The sequence below is a fragment of the Paralichthys olivaceus genome, chromosome 17 (assembly GCF_024713975.1).
Source record: "Paralichthys olivaceus isolate ysfri-2021 chromosome 17, ASM2471397v2, whole genome shotgun sequence".
Taxonomy (NCBI): domain Eukaryota; kingdom Metazoa; phylum Chordata; class Actinopteri; order Pleuronectiformes; family Paralichthyidae; genus Paralichthys; species Paralichthys olivaceus.
Window position 1 is genome coordinate 1,633,068 of NC_091109.1, and position 15,193 is coordinate 1,648,260.

General features: G+C 41.8%; 3 protein-coding genes across 3 annotated transcripts; 1 reads left to right on the plus strand and 2 right to left on the minus strand.

Annotated features, from left to right (window-relative positions):
* Positions 1–887: 887 nt before the first annotated feature.
* mrpl15 (mitochondrial ribosomal protein L15) lies at positions 888–3,005 on the minus strand. Its single transcript, XM_020087325.2, has 5 exons — positions 2,827–3,005; positions 2,546–2,703; positions 1,997–2,162; positions 1,471–1,594; positions 888–1,384 (listed from the first exon to the last, which is right to left on the minus strand). Exons 1-5 carry the CDS (start codon positions 2,929–2,931, stop codon positions 1,047–1,049), a joined length of 891 nt encoding a protein of 296 aa, XP_019942884.1. The 5' UTR covers positions 2,932–3,005; the 3' UTR covers positions 888–1,046.
* A 522-nt stretch (positions 3,006–3,527) lies between these two features.
* Positions 3,528–7,268, plus strand: lypla1 (lysophospholipase 1). The gene is made up of 9 exons (XM_020087834.2): positions 3,528–3,898; positions 4,027–4,058; positions 4,666–4,731; positions 4,846–4,893; positions 4,977–5,047; positions 5,143–5,216; positions 6,041–6,142; positions 6,380–6,556; positions 6,839–7,268. The coding sequence occupies exons 1-9, from the start codon at positions 3,830–3,832 to the stop codon at positions 6,896–6,898; spliced, it is 699 nt and encodes a 232-aa protein (XP_019943393.1). The 5' UTR covers positions 3,528–3,829; the 3' UTR covers positions 6,899–7,268.
* A 444-nt stretch (positions 7,269–7,712) lies between these two features.
* LOC109629863 (regulator of G-protein signaling 20-like) lies at positions 7,713–11,674 on the minus strand. The gene is made up of 5 exons (XM_020087835.2): positions 11,555–11,674; positions 10,251–10,411; positions 9,071–9,154; positions 8,747–8,981; positions 7,713–8,626 (listed from the first exon to the last, which is right to left on the minus strand). The coding sequence occupies exons 2-5, from the start codon at positions 10,406–10,408 to the stop codon at positions 8,438–8,440; spliced, it is 666 nt and encodes a 221-aa protein (XP_019943394.1). The 5' UTR covers positions 10,409–10,411; positions 11,555–11,674; the 3' UTR covers positions 7,713–8,437.
* Between the last annotated feature and the right edge of the window lie 3,519 nt (positions 11,675–15,193).

Here is a 15,193-nt window from a genome sequence, read left to right on the forward strand (position 1 = left end):
ATCTCTTTTAATTTGTGCTCAACTTGGGGACTTTGTAAAGAAACACAATGCTCCTGGTCTCGCACACACACACACAAACATATGCTTCCTTTGATAAAATGTTTTTATACCAGCACAAGTTCTATGGCAGCGTCCCTTAAGACAATATCAGCGTAAAATACCAAGTTATTTATAGCAAGTGTGCCATTCTGACTTCAAAAAATAAACACGGCCATAATGGAGAGTTCAAATAAGGGGGGGGGGGCATCATCCAAGCAAAACACACAACATATTCTGATGCATTGAAGGTGTAAAGTGTTGAGTGTGTTATCACAAACAAATCTCAATGAGATTCAGTATTTCACCACCTCTGATAAAAAACATTTTAACTCAGTGATTGTGTGAATATTGTGAGTATCATTAACACTTTAAGAGTAAGTGCTCCTTCTGTGTGATATCATTCAATATCAAAGCATCAACATTTCCTCATGTCAATTTATGTCTCCTAAAGCATAACCGGGTGAAGCTTGTATATATGTGTTTGCCTGTGATTGTGTTCCGAGAGGAGGGGGAGAGGGATCTTTTGAACGTCCACACCAGGATACAGCTGCCTATGACTAATTTCAAACTCCCCTTCTCGGGCCTAGGCAACCCATTTCACAAGTAACACACATCACCAGGCATCTGTTTCCTGTTTTCATTCTTTGAGTTATCTTATTTTCCTTATTTCCCCCTCACCTGTTACAGTTCACGTTCCTTCCATCATGAAGCAAGGGCCACGGGTCATGCCACGACATGGGGTTGTCAGATGTCGGCCACTCGAAATAATATTTGTGTATGTGGGATTAAATATATTGTAGATATATTGTCCAGAACTCAAAACACTTCAAACACTATGTTGGGAAATGTAGTTTTCAAGGTAAAGTTTAATGACAATACATTTCTTAACACAGAATGCAGATTTTCCAAGTTTAGTTTTTTAATATAAAATGGAAACATATCTTATATTTCACATGTTTTTTAACATGCAAAACTCAGATTTTAATGTACAATTTTTTCCCTCACACCTATGAATTGTAATATTTCAGCAGTTTCTCATCAGTGGGTTTCAGTATCTTCTTCTCCGACATGTTAACGACCCAGCCTGGAGCGAGGCCAAAGAAGATCTGTCGTACATCCTTCCTCATGGAGAGCATGTGATACAGTTCATCCTTTGAAATGTCTGGCAAAATATATCCATACTTCTGTGCCAAGGCTAACCGGGCCTGCTGGATCTTCTCCGGGTCCGCCAAATAACCACGGTTTTCAGCATTCATGTAGTACGGAACCATTTCCTGTCCCGGTAACATTCGCCTTGGAATAGGCTGCCCACGCATGAAGAACGGCACCGGCTTAATAAGGATGTCTGTAAAAGTGAAAATATATTTTAAGCGTCTGTTTTAAAATGCTTTAAGATGAGTGAGTGCACAAGACTTGCAATTAATCATTTACCAAGACTAATAGGGTCGTAGAAACTGGTCGTGACGACGCCTCCGTTTCTCTCGATAGCAGCGATGGCTCCTTCAGAAGCTCTCTGAACCTCAATGTGGATTTTCGCAGCAAAAGTCTTAGCACCCTAGAACACAACAAACACATGTGAAGTGAAACAGTGAAAAAACAGGGGTCAACAACCACATCTTGATCTGTCCATCACTGGAAGAATGCTGTCGTGTGGCGCCACCTCCTGGCACAAGATGATCAAAGAGGCTACAGTTGAAGATCTGTAACAGCAACTTTCATGGCTCACAGAAATGAACAGTGTCCCTGGTTTTCGGGGTAAAACATTTCATTCTACTACAAAAACAATGTCCCTTCTGTTGTAACTGTGTTTCTTCTGTTAAACCAAATGCACTTTAACAGCTTTGAAAGATTAGAGCAAAGTTGATGTTATATTCTGATAGTTTGTTAAACTACTATGACATTGACACTATAGGAAATGTCCATGATCAACAACATGCTATAATCATACAGCCTTTACCTCATCGACAAGCTGGACGCCATAGTCTCTCTTCAGAGGCTGTATCGTCACGCCTCTACCATTGACCAGCTGTGTCAGGTCTATGGGCTGGGTCGTGTCGACTCGTCCCAAATCAATAAGGTACTGCAGACGTCTTAAAGACAGAGGCTGGTACTGAGGACGGCGACTGAAGAAAAAGACAAACATGTAATTAGTTGAGTGAAAATCACATTTTATTACAGCTCCACAAACCCAGGAGCACCATTGTTGTGCACTTGTCATGTTGTTGCTACCTGATGCATCATGACGGCTACCAGGAGCTAAATCTGAAGTTTATTTAATGGGATATTCTCATCAGCTCAGAGCAATGACATGTGTCCTTTTGGACAATGCATGTCTAGAATAAGAGATTGATGTTGGTGGACAAGAGGAACTGCTCCAGATTTCTGATTTGATGCAAAAAATCATGTGCAGCATTCACACATGTGACAGCACGTTGTGTAATAACATTGAACCAGAAGTCACTGGTAGAGGTGTGACACAGGGTGACACAGTGTGACCTGTGTTTACCTGTGTCCTTCATTGAAGCCATATTTCGGGATAACCAGATAGAAGGGGGTCTGTCCTCCCTCGAACCCAAGCCGAGGCCGGTTCCCTCTCTGCCGCTCTCCTTTGTGTCCCCTGCCGCTCCTGTTGCCCCCGTGTTGTCCTCTCCCCCTTCGTCTCTCCTGCAACACAAAACACGAGCGGGTTGTTTTTATCATTCACTGGGCAAATAAGCTAACTGGCGATGCTAGCACTAGCATTCTGCTAAAATACGATCAAAACAGAGGAGGGAAATAAAACCTGACCAGCTTTTTGGATCCGGGCTCAGGCCGCAGGTTCGCTAAAGTTATCCTCGGTAGGTTTTGTAAAACACCTAAAGCTTTGGCTCCGGGTTTGACGGGGACAGACATGTTGGAGCCGCTCACATGTCAGAGCTGCTAAAGCAAGGACACAGAGGTCACGTGACAGGGGGGGAGCGGAAGTACTCGTGGCAGGCAAGGCGACGTTTCAAAATAAGAGTAGACACTCCAATTCAACTGTGGAGTGTTTTTTTTTAATCGGATTTATTTGACCTTTGTTGAGTATCATTAAATATTAGTCTCATAAAGGTAGAACATCTAATATGATGACTCAGTGTATGGGTAAAATAAACGCACTGTAAATTATGGAAACAAAATTAAAGACAGGTTCATCACTTTTTCGGGGTCCCCTAGAAACATTTCCTGTGTCCTTCTCTCTATTTGCAGTGCGTTGAGCTCTCTCGGCCACCGTAGTACACAGACCCACTGAAATATAGTTAGATGCTAAGACTAAAGTTAAAGAGTTCTATGCTTATGTTTTATATTTATTCGTGTTATTTAATATTCGTATTGTTGCATAATCTCGTTGTGTTGCGCTCTGCTGTGTGTTGGGGATTTAACTGAGGCGCCCCTCACTGACAGTCCAGTCAACCAATCGCTGCTCTCCATTCCCGAGCGACCTCTGGAAGCAGCCAATCAGCTCGCGCAGTGGGCGGGGCTGCGTGGGGGAGTCCGTTCCACTGGAGAGCGTCGGTTGCACTGACCCACCGTGTGTCTGTGGTTCTGCTCAGAACCTCCGGGAACACGCACATCCCCAAAGCCCGCCAGAGCTGCAGGTGAAGCCGGTGGACGTCGACCTCCATCTCCGGTGGTTCGCTCCAGCTGTTCGGTGACCGGGGAGAGTCGGAGCGAGGCGGGACGCACGGTGACAGTGGTTGAGTGGGGGGGGGGGTCGTGGTTAGCTAACAGCGGCTAACCTCTCTCCACACACCCGCAGCCTCAGCGCTGCATGTGCGGCAACAACATGTCAGCGCCTTTACCTGCCATCGTGCCTGCTGCCCGGAAAGCCACTGCGGCGGTGAGACCACAGGGTTCACACGTGCTTTCTGTGTTTTTAACATCCAGTAACAGCTGTTAGCTTCACATGCTACATGCTCAAACACACAGCTGTACCTGCCTGAGTCAAGAGCTGTGTTTGTTTTACAGGTGATATTTCTGCATGGCCTCGGTGATACTGGGTGAGAACTGCTCCTTTTTTCTACCACTGTAGTAAAGATTACTGGGGTCTGTTATTCACAGATGCCCCAAATAATATGCAGTGATTATATAAGATTTATGTAATAACTTTTCTAGTTTCTTTACAGATTCAGAATGGTTATATAACATGTTGTCAAATAAACTGTCATATTATCATAAGTTCATTTAGGCAAGGCATTTATATTTGTACAGCTTATTTCTACAATGAGGCAATTCAAAGGGGTTTATATAAGATAGTAACATAGATAGATATTTAATGAGGAACATAGATAGATAGGTGGAGTTACATGGAGAATAACAATTAAATGGATAAAATAAGTGTTTCTTACATATTTTGTAGATGTAATGCTGAAAGAAGATGAGTGTTTGTTTTTAATTAGGACTGTCTTGAATTTGCAGATATTGACGAACTAAAGCATTAACATGACACAGAAATAAAACAATATATGTATGTATTATGAATCGGCCAATTCTACACAAAGAGGACTTTTGTTGTTGGTATTTTAAATATATATTTGACTTGAAAAGATTAGAGCACTTCTTCCTCAACTGACTGTATTGAAATATGCTTCATCTCTCTTTTGACAGGCATGGCTGGGCAGAGGCTTTCGCAGGCATCAGGATGCCACATGTAAAATACATCTGTCCACATGCGTGAGTGTTCTCACTAGCAGGGTGTCTGAAAGTCTTGGAAAAGTCTTTCGCGGTCGATCGTTGTTTTGTGCAGCCATCCTAAATTGTGATGTTTCTTGTCTCTAATGATTGCAGCCCCACTATGCCTGTTTCTTTGAACATGAGAATGTCCATGCCTTCCTGGTGAGTATCGAGGGATTTAAACATATTTGGCTGTTTAGCTGTTACGTACACGTTGACCCACACATTTGTTTTCTCATTCACAGGTTTGATATCTACGGGTTGAGCCCTGATGCAGATGAAGATGAGAGTGGTATCAAAAGAGCATCAGAGAACAGTACGTGTATAAAATCCATTGAAACTTTGTGTACGTGTCACGAAAGTGCTGCATTTTTCTTTAAGAATTTGTAATTTCCTGTGATTCCTCCACAGTTAAAGCCTTGATTGACCAAGAGGTGAGGAATGGAATTCCTTCTCATAGAATTATGCTGGGTGGCTTTTCACAGGTAAGTGTGGCATGTGCGCAGATAATGCATTACATAACAGTTTTTCTTTTTCAGGGATTCACCGCTTATTTGCATAATGTATTTAAATAACCAAATCGAATGGATACATAAGTGCACTTCTCAACGAGCAGACTAAAATATATATTCATCTTTGACAAACAGGACTTTCACAGTTATAAAATAAAGACTCATTAAAAGAAAGTACGTTATTTAAAACAATTTTAATGAGTGGAATTTAAGGCCTGGCAGACATAACATGCAAGAGCCAAAGAAAAGTGCAACATTTTGGGTAATATGAGACAGAGGTAAACATCTCACCTGGCTCTGTCCTAAATTTCACAAAATCAACCTACCAGCCCTCAGAGCTCATCAGTTAGCAAACTACATCTTGTTTGTATTATTCTGTGCAAAAAATTTGACAGCATTTCAACTCCACAGTGGATTATATGTGGGACTATTTATTGCTTCTTTGCTGTTGCTAGACAACCAGTAGAGACTCAATGATGTTGTTGAGCCTGGCCAAGAAATATTTTGGCACACAACCCCCTGAGCGATTCCTTTCAGATTCGACCACGAGGTCAACGCATGAGTTGGCAGCGTTGCTTTTGTGCAGCAACACACACATTTAATTGCATATGCAAGTGAACAAAACTGAAATTAGTTTTACTTTATGAAATTAGATTATTTGACCTGGGATGTGTTTATACACAATATGAAACTAAAACCAGCTCCATTCTTCTCTGTTTTGCTGTTTTATACTTGTTGTCTTTGTTAATAATGAGCTGAGGAGAGTTGTGTCATCTTGTGTTGGTTTATTTTTCAAGGGTGGAGCGTTGTCTCTCTACACGGCTCTGACAACTCAGCAGAAACTTGCAGGAGTGGTCGCACTGAGCTGCTGGCTTCCTCTGCGGAACTCCTTCCCTCAGGTAAAAAATAAAAGCATGATGATGCATCTGCACCTGTTTTAAGAGGTGTATTTTCTTAAATGCAAATTCTTGAGTAGCTATTTAGATATTATACCAGAATATTAAACGAATAAATTTTTTTTGTTGCTGTTACTGTTCATTTTATTTTGAAGTATTCCTTTTAGTGATGTCTCGTAGACAAGTCATAATCTGTCATAATCAGATAATATGAATAATCCTAATCTCTTCTATTCTCAGGCGTCTGCTAACAGTCCAAACAAGGACATGCATGTGTTACAATGCCACGGAGATGCAGACCCCTTGGTCCCCTTTGTATTTGGCACCCAGACAGCAGAGAAGATGAAAAGTCTCATCAATCCTTCCAACGTCACCTTCAAGTCGTACCGAGGACTACCTCACAGCGCCTGTCCCGAGGTCGGTGTGGGGAATGTTCTGTTTTCACCTTGGATGTCTATTTGAATTCTGTGTTTTGTTACTTCTGCAAAGAAAAGTTTGGTTTTCATCTGCGTTTGTTTGTAAATCAGCAGGATTGTGCTAAAACAAATTTTCTAATCTCTATGAAATAACTGTTAGATAGGATATTAATTTCCTTAATTTCCCAATTTGTTACAGATCCAAATAAAAAATCCAGATGCAGTGAATTTAAATGTGCCATTTTAGTTATATATATTTAGTTTTTCTTCTGTTTCTCCGCAGGAAATGGTGGATGTCAAACGCTTCATAGAGAAGCAGCTTCCTTCCATCAGCAATGAATGAACTCGGGGAGTGTCTGTACAAACGCACAACACCGTCAGAGTCCTATGGATGCTATGGAGGACTTGAGGAACCACCGACTTACCAGACAATAAAACCACGCTGCTACTGATAGAGCCAGACGAGACTGGGAGCTGCTACTCGTTAGCTCGTGAGAGAAACGACTGAAACGATGCTGCACCCTGTCCTGGAGCCACACACGATATCTCAGTGTTACAGTAGAGTAACTTTAGTTGCTTGATTTTAAAGCTATTCGTCATTGAGACAAGCCATTAACTGCAGAACACATGTACATGAAATAACTAGGGCTAAACTTTACAGTTTATTACTTTATCTTAAAATAAATGGCCTGTTGTTAAAAGTTTTTAATCAATCTTGTGTATTTCTAGTATTATTGAAGTGAGTTTATTAGGAGTCTAAGAAGCACAATGAATCATAGCATTTATCAAGGGAAAACATTTGTTTAATCTATCTGTTCAGATTTTAATATATATCCTGATGGTTTTATGTTTTTAATTATTATAACTTGAATAGTTTTTAAATTTGGCAGTGAACAATCAACTCGAACACATGAACTTGGGCTTTTTGTAACGTGATCAGTATTTTCTATGACACAGAACAAAAAAATTAGCGATTGAAGATCCACTTCTCAGAATTTTTTTATTAAACTAATCTCAAAAAGCCCATATGCAGATAAGTGTAATATTAAATCAGCTTAATGCGCAATCCATGTAATAAATATGTCAAATAATGTAATTTACCATAATAAGAGATAGTTTAAGATTTTGTGAACGTTCACAACAAATGACGGCGAAAACAACTTACGATTGTGCTTTATTGAAGTGGTGAGAATTCAAATAGCTATTTCACACAAATTCCTTTTTTAAATACACAAATATATCAGTGGTCATAGTCACATATTCAGTTGATATCTCCCTGTTATGTTTAATTTAAATATAGTTTGACTAATATCACAGTATTGAAACACAGACGATCTATTTTTCAGGTTAATCAGCTCATTGAGACGTAAAAATGTATTTCTTTGTGAAGAGCTGAAAGCACCAACATGTGAAGTCGTTGTCGCACCGTTCACGTCAGACCGAAGGTGCGAGTGTAGAGGATCTTATTCCAAGGCACTTTCCTTCTTCTTAAATTACTGTTAACTACTAGTTTCTACAAGAACTGGATATGCATTAAGGCTCACAATATACCTAAATACAAATGCAGTGCTCACAGATACATGCTTTCCTTCATTAAACAAGGTAGAAAAGTGCAATACAAGCGCTAGGGAATATATAAAAATATAGATATGTTTTCAAACAAGTAACGGATGCTGGACTGAGCATTGGTCCTTGTTTGTTCCGAGGGTTTTGGAAAGCTAATCATGTGTAATAAACCGCAGTTACAGCTGGACAAAGACCGATTTCAAGGAGTGTTCATTTTCCTGTCTGTCTTCCTTTAAATAGCAGAACACAAAACTCCTTCGGGGGGGGGGACGCATGCGCCATTTTGAAAAGCTAAGTGTGTGCGGCAGTGGAGAGTCTACGGCTCAGGGGGAGGCTCCTCTAGGCTCTTCAGCAGATCTGTGTACTCGGACGAGTTTATGAAGCGGGGGTACGAGTCTCTCTGCATCAGCGTGTAGATCTGCTGCTGGGCGTCTTCGAACGTGTGCGAGGTCGGCTCCAGCATGTTGCGGTTTATCACGTCTCGGACGCGAGAATCCAAACTGACCTGGATGAGATGAGATGAGTGATCGGTTAAATACAAACCTTATATAGAGCTAAGTGTGGAAATCAGTTAGTTGATCAACAGAAAGTTTGTAAAGTTGACCTCACAGTCTTCCTCCCTCACCTCTTTAGGGGAAAGGATGGAGATGAAGTCCTCGTATATTTGACGGACTTTCTCCTCCACCACAGTCTTGTTGGTCTCCTTCTTCAGTTCCTCACACGCGAGCCAGAACATCATGTTCTCCTCGCTGAACTCAGTCCGCAGGAACTGCCTGAAGCTGCCGCGACCTGCCGCACTTTTCATCACCCTCTCAAAGGAAATCGTCCAGGAGCGGGCATCGTCCAGAGTGGGCTTAGGGCTTAAGAAACAGGTTCATCGTTATTTCATTCTCCGAATGATTTTGAAGTATGGAGTTTTGAGGGAACATTTGAATTGTTTGTCCGTTACCTTTCTTCACAGTTAGTTATTCCCTCTGTCCTATGCTCAAAAGTGGATCTTTGAATTGTCTCATCTTCACTTCGAACAGTCAAACTGGAGGAAAAAACACAGTGAGAGCTTCTTGAAGCAACTTGTAAACCAGGCTAGATTAAAAATAGCTCCACTTCTTTCTAAAAATAATGGTGTTGCAAGTTGTTGATGATTGTGAGATGTGAAATCAAAACTTGACCACTGTGCTGCAGAACCATTTTTGTACAACCTCCTAAAAATCTTCCCGATGTAACACTTACAGATTCTTACATTTAAACACAGACATCCTGAGAGGACGTAGCATCAGTCACAGGCTGAGAATCGATCGCTCACATTGATTTTCTATCTTCCAGCTTGGCAGAGACCCTGCGTGTTCTATATGTTGTTTGTTCCACATTCAAATGAACACAACAGCTACAGTAGACCCTGGATGATCCACTGGGAGTGATTGCATATTTAGGTAAGTGTGTCAACTGTCCACCTCGTCCTGTGGGGGATCACTGCGTAATTAAAATGTTCCCAACTCCTCATGTAGCAGCTGGCTGTGGACTAATTGGTTCAGGTGAGGGTCCGCTGTGAGCCGCCCCATCTGGGAATGTGGCCGTTGTAGCTGCACAACAATTAGACGGAATCCACGTAGATGTAGAGACAAAACCTATTACTCATCCCCGGTGGAGCGAATTAACTGTCGCATTCTGCACACAACAGGTTGGCTGAGCTCAGAGTAAACGGTTTATAACTCCAAAACAGATCGAGGAACCCAAGGGTGCTGTCTTAATAGATGGGTCACGGGACCACCGTGAATCTGTCTTCCCGGTGTCATGGTGTGGGGACGGGAGCCAAAAGGGAAAATGCCTTCTCCATTGAGATACTGAATGAGATCAAGAGTGAGTCTCTCAAAGTTGTTATGGCAACAAACGGAGGATACGTGAATTCTGATAATGGTCGGGTGATAACTGGAAACCATCATTTCAACCCCAGAATGTGTCCACACATCACTCAGTAAATCAACGAGTGAAGGACGACGGATATTTACTATTCGGAATACAGATACAACGCCATTGGTCCCCTCACCCACCCTTGTTCCTTGGACCACCTGCCTCCCAGATCCGGCCCTGGCTGCATGCATGCATGTGTGTGTGTGTGTGTGTGTGGTTACCAGGAGCAGCTACAGCAGCAGCACCAGCAGAAGCAGCAGGCGTTTGAGGCGTTAGTGGGGGTGTTCCCCATTCTGTGGCGCGCTTGGAGGACACTGGCAGCTGCTTCCTGATGAACCTGCATCTGTCTCTTTCGCATCTCCAGCCGCTCTGAGCCCATGGACTGCAACCGAGAAGACGGATGAGAAAGAGATAGAGAGAGAGAGTGAGGGAGGGTGGAGGATTATTACCGCATTAAGCCGGAGCATCTCTCGACATCACAGTCCAAGAAATCACACAAGATTAAAGATCTGACGGGAGGCGTGGAGATGCAGAGCAGGCCTGAATCTTTCTGAGGGGAAACATGATTTTACTGATGAAGCAGTAAAATGTGGATCAAGCTGAGCAGGAATCAGGATCAGGAAGGTGTGACTTGAGGAATGAAGGGTCGTGACGCACGGGGGACAACTTCAGCAATCAATAGTAATAATAATAGAAAGTGTGGTGTGTTGAGGTTCAGGTAACTCAATGCAAAGAGATCTTAACACAACCACTTCTCCTCTCCACCTCCATCCTCTTCTCTCCATCCTATCTCCTCCTCTCCCAATTTCTCCTCCTCTCTCCAACTTCTTCTCGCCAGCCTGTCTCCACCTCTCTCCCAATTTCTGCTCCTCTCTCCCCCTTCCTTCACCATCTTCTCCTTCTCTCTCCATCCTCTCTCCTCCTCCATCCTCTATAACAATTTCTTCCACTCTCTTATCCTACATCTCTCTCCTCCCTCATCTTCTCCTCCCCGCTCTTCCTCTCTCTTCCTCTGTCCTTCTCTCTGTCTGTGAGGGATGAGCAGCAATGATAGCGACAAGGCGTTACTCTTGCACCGCAGCCATCGCATCCATCAGTCGCATCCTCAGGAGGATACACACACACACACACACGCACAAGCACAGTCGATTCGCCCTAAAGCAAGCAGCATGCAGCCATTTATGGAAGCATAATGAAATTATTTGATCTGTAAAGCTGATAATTTGCAGAGCAGGCAGATTTGTATTCTTTCAGTCCAAAAAAAAGCAGAATATCTGCGAATTTTTACATAATTGAATCATCAATTTATATTTAAACACTGATCATAATGTGGACGAATTGTCCAACATGAATCCTCATATTTCTGGTCGTTGGAAAATCCAGATAAAGATGCTCCTCACTGGATCCTGAAATCATCCGTCTGATTCTCCACAAATTACGCACACACGTGAGGGTTTTCTTTTTTAAATAATGGTTTCCAGAGACCTACGTTGTCTACACAAATCATATATAACCGTGTACTCACTGTGTCACCATGAATGCCTGAATACAGGTGTTTTTTTTGGCTCGATCACATCCGTCTGCCTCGACTTGACACAAACCAGTTGGTTTCTCCTGCGCGCATGCGTCCCCTGCAAATGTGAAGAGATTTTTTTTTCTCTGCGCCCGTGCACGAAGGACCAGAACAAAATGTGCACAGAAACACACACACACCAGCTCCTGCAGGACAGATGATGCTGAGATTTCTATAATTCATTTCTGATCTCTTTGTTTGATTACGCATTGACTTTCAGCCATCAATTAAAATTACGCAGATGTGTTTTAGATTGTTATTTTTAAAACTGTTTTATTATAGTTCATTTAAATGTACTGATAATAACAGTGTCTGTTACTGTTGCTGAGGACGTGAGTATGTGAAGACGCCAAATCAATGAACAATTCAATCAAACATCTGGAAATGCCAATTCAAACATCTGCAGCTTCACATTTCTCTCGTGAGCCCGGGAGGCCCAGTACCTCCCGTGTCCACCAGAGGACGGTGGAGAGCTATTTAAACACACTATAGGAACCCCCCCCCCCCCAACAAAAAAAAAAATCAAGTGGAAACCAGTGCAGAGCTAAAGGTTGATTGAGTGAGTGATTAAAAAATAAAAGTGGCTGCATGGTTTCTGTTTGACCTTCAGGACTCTGTGTGTTCAGATGAGCCGTCAGGTTCCATGCAGAGCTGCTGTCATGGGTTACACAGATACACTCCACCAATGGACAGCAGCTCTGTCTATAGCCATCAACAATATGAATGATTGTTATTATTTTACATAATTTTTTATTTATAAAAAACAAACATCTGTTGTTATCAACCCCTCTGGTAATAATAATGAAATGAGCTTTACAGGATTCAAAAAATCAGACGAAGGCAGATAAAAGAGTTCAATCCCACTTGATGAGGAAATGACAGTAAACCAATTAAAATATATGTGTAGTTAGGAGGCACCTTTCCTTTTCATTGATGTGCTCTTAAATAGCCAGCTGCTGCATAATCTGAAAATCTAAAATTGAATTTATATATCTCACCACAGCACAGTCACACACACACACACACACACACACACACACATATATATATATATATATATATATATATATATATATATATATGGGAAGCTCAACTACATTTTCTTCTCCCTGCACAACACATGCTCTGTGAAATGAGATTATCTACTTCAGCTGAAGCTGCAAATATGTCATAGGAAATATGCTAAATGGTGATGACAACAGAGGGTGAATACTCGTCCACTTCCACTATGAAACAGCTATAAAACACATTTAATATACACAAGTCTCTGTGTTCGAGCCTCACGATAAATCATACATCTTGTAGCCGTGGTAATCTTTGAGAGGAATTGCCTTTTTAATGGAGCCTGCTCTCTGGTGAGAAACTGTTAGTGTGATCTACAGCCTGGACACACGTTCAAGCACATGTGTGATTCATTTCTTCCTTCTCACACACGGACTGTCAGCAGATCCACCCCCACTGAAGATGCTTCGTTTCCAGGTCCAATGCAGTGTCCCTCTCAGAACTCAAAGGATCCGACCTCCATACACACGTTGAGTAAATCAGACGACGTGCTGTCTGCTGAGGCTGATCCCAGCAGAGAAGAACGCACTAAATGTGCAGTTACATTTACTCTGGTTATTATGTGTCCCGCTCTCCCAGTCTGGGGCTTCATTCTTTGCAAGTCATTATTCCAACTATGGCTGTGAATAAAATCTTTGTGTGGACACTTTGAGTTTTTAAGACTATAGAAAAGTAAGTATATTAGATGAAACACATTTTGCAGTCATTGGATGACTATTGAAATTCATTATGGATTAGAAATACTTAAAATTCCCGTACATCTCCTCATAAGTATGTTTTAAAGCATTTACATTTTTAGAATAATGTAAATGCTAAATAGGTGGAAGTTAAGTACAGAGCTTTATTCAGGGGCAGTTATTTTTCCAATTTTAACTTCAATGCACATGTTGGAACAATTTTCCCTTAGTTAGCGAATTACAGCTAATTTCTAAATGAACTCTACAGCTTTCAGGCTGGAGGAAATTGGCTCGCCACCACAGGCGGCTATAAGGGTTGTCTGCGCCCGCAGCACAGAGGGCAACAGGGAACATCTGACTGCACACAGCTTGACAGAGCTGACTCTGTCATTTTGATAAAATGAGGACTTTGCAGGAGCGGGTGTTCAGAGAGATTCATCTGTTTTCCTTCGGGCCCTTCACAGACGACTCAAGTTTGATGGTTGTCGTTATCCGAGACGTGTTTGTCTGTGGTCATGAAGAGCTACACGATGTCACACACTCTCACAGTGAACATCATTGTTTACAGCAGGGAGGTGGAATCATGGAGATTAATATTTCATTTGCAGGATTTGCAGTTTGAGCATTTGAGCACAGGACTTGAATTAAAAATAGCTTCACCCTGCTCTGTCTTCATGCACGGTGACTAATGTTCCAACACTCAGTGTATTTCCACATGTATATTTCATGTTTTGGCTTAGGATGCCCAAACATTACACCCTCATGTGACATTTATTCAAATACTCTGGCTGTTAATATTCTGCTGTGACAGCCTCCACTCTTCATCCTGCAGGAATTAAGAGGGATTGTGGCCAAAAAAGTTTTTCCACACCGAACTGTGTGAACCGTTTATTTATGGTCCTCGGTTTGTGCACAGATGAATTATTATGTTGAAACAGAGACAAGCCTGTTGAAGTTCCCACAGTGGAGAAGATAAATTGGAGAGTTTTTAAAGGGATATTTAATGGCCACGACCTTTCAGAGGGCGAGTAGACTCCTTTTTTCATTTCATTTTCAACAGTTCAAATATTAATTCATCAATGACACATATACCACCTTTTTGACCAAGGTGAACTTGGAGCTATTTCAACTTTGGAACCTTTTAAAAACAAAAAGGTGAAAACTTAAGGGTTCTGAATACTTTCCTGTGTTACTGCATGTCTAATATATTAGAAATATAGTGTTTATAGTATAATTTTAAAAGCTCTGCACATTGCTATTCAATCTAAAGTGCTCTACCTATATACACAATCAGGGGGGAGCAACAACAGACAGTATCATAATGCAATCCAGCACAATGGCCCTGCAGTCAGAGTGCATGTGATTTCTGCATTCCCAGGGGGATGAGGCTGTAATGAGAAGCACAGAGTGCAGGTAATGGAGTGATGAGGACGGAGCTACTTCATATTCACGCCTCATTCGCTGCCAAACAGCAGCAGTGCTGAAAGTCTAAAGACATACAAGTAAAAAGACAACTTCATGAAAAACATATATTCTTTAAAGTGTTTTTCTGGAATCATTTTGCAGATGATCCTCTGGTTTCCCCTGTCGTCTCACTTATATATTATTATTCATTATTGTTTTAACAATAAACTGAGGGTACACATCCACCTCCGCTCTGTCTCACACGTTCTGCAGAGGTCCATGGCGACACCGTACATCATGATGTTTTCTGCACAGCCTCTCGAGTGGCTGCTCACCGTCTTCAACATTTGTCTTGAAGCCTGCTAAGGTTTAATGTTCTCCCTCCTCCATTACTCTGTTTCAACTCGTCTCCTGTGGACAGCAATGTGGAAAATACGGCAACTAATTA

Coding starts and splice junctions, on each gene's coding strand:
- mrpl15 (XM_020087325.2), bottom strand. CDS start 2,931: ATGTCTGTCCCCGTCAAACCCGGAGCCAAAGCTTTAGGTGTTTTACAA. Junction 2,704..2,826: donor AGCCCGGATCCAAAAAGCTG/GTCAGGTTTTAT, acceptor TTTGTGTTGCAG/GAGAGACGAAGGGGGAGAGG. Junction 2,163..2,545: donor GGCTTCAATGAAGGACACAG/GTAAACACAGGT, acceptor CTTTTTCTTCAG/TCGCCGTCCTCAGTACCAGC.
- lypla1 (XM_020087834.2), top strand. CDS start 3,830: ATGTGCGGCAACAACATGTCAGCGCCTTTACCTGCCATCGTGCCTGCT. Junction 4,894..4,976: donor AGAATGTCCATGCCTTCCTG/GTGAGTATCGAG, acceptor TCTCATTCACAG/GTTTGATATCTACGGGTTGA. Junction 5,217..6,040: donor TGCTGGGTGGCTTTTCACAG/GTAAGTGTGGCA, acceptor TTATTTTTCAAG/GGTGGAGCGTTGTCTCTCTA.
- LOC109629863 (XM_020087835.2), bottom strand. CDS start 10,408: ATGGGCTCAGAGCGGCTGGAGATGCGAAAGAGACAGATGCAGGTTCAT. Junction 9,155..10,250: donor TGCTGCTGTAGCTGCTCCTG/GTAACCACACAC, acceptor TTTTTCCTCCAG/TTTGACTGTTCGAAGTGAAG. Junction 8,627..8,746: donor CCATCCTTTCCCCTAAAGAG/GTGAGGGAGGAA, acceptor CATCTCATCCAG/GTCAGTTTGGATTCTCGCGT.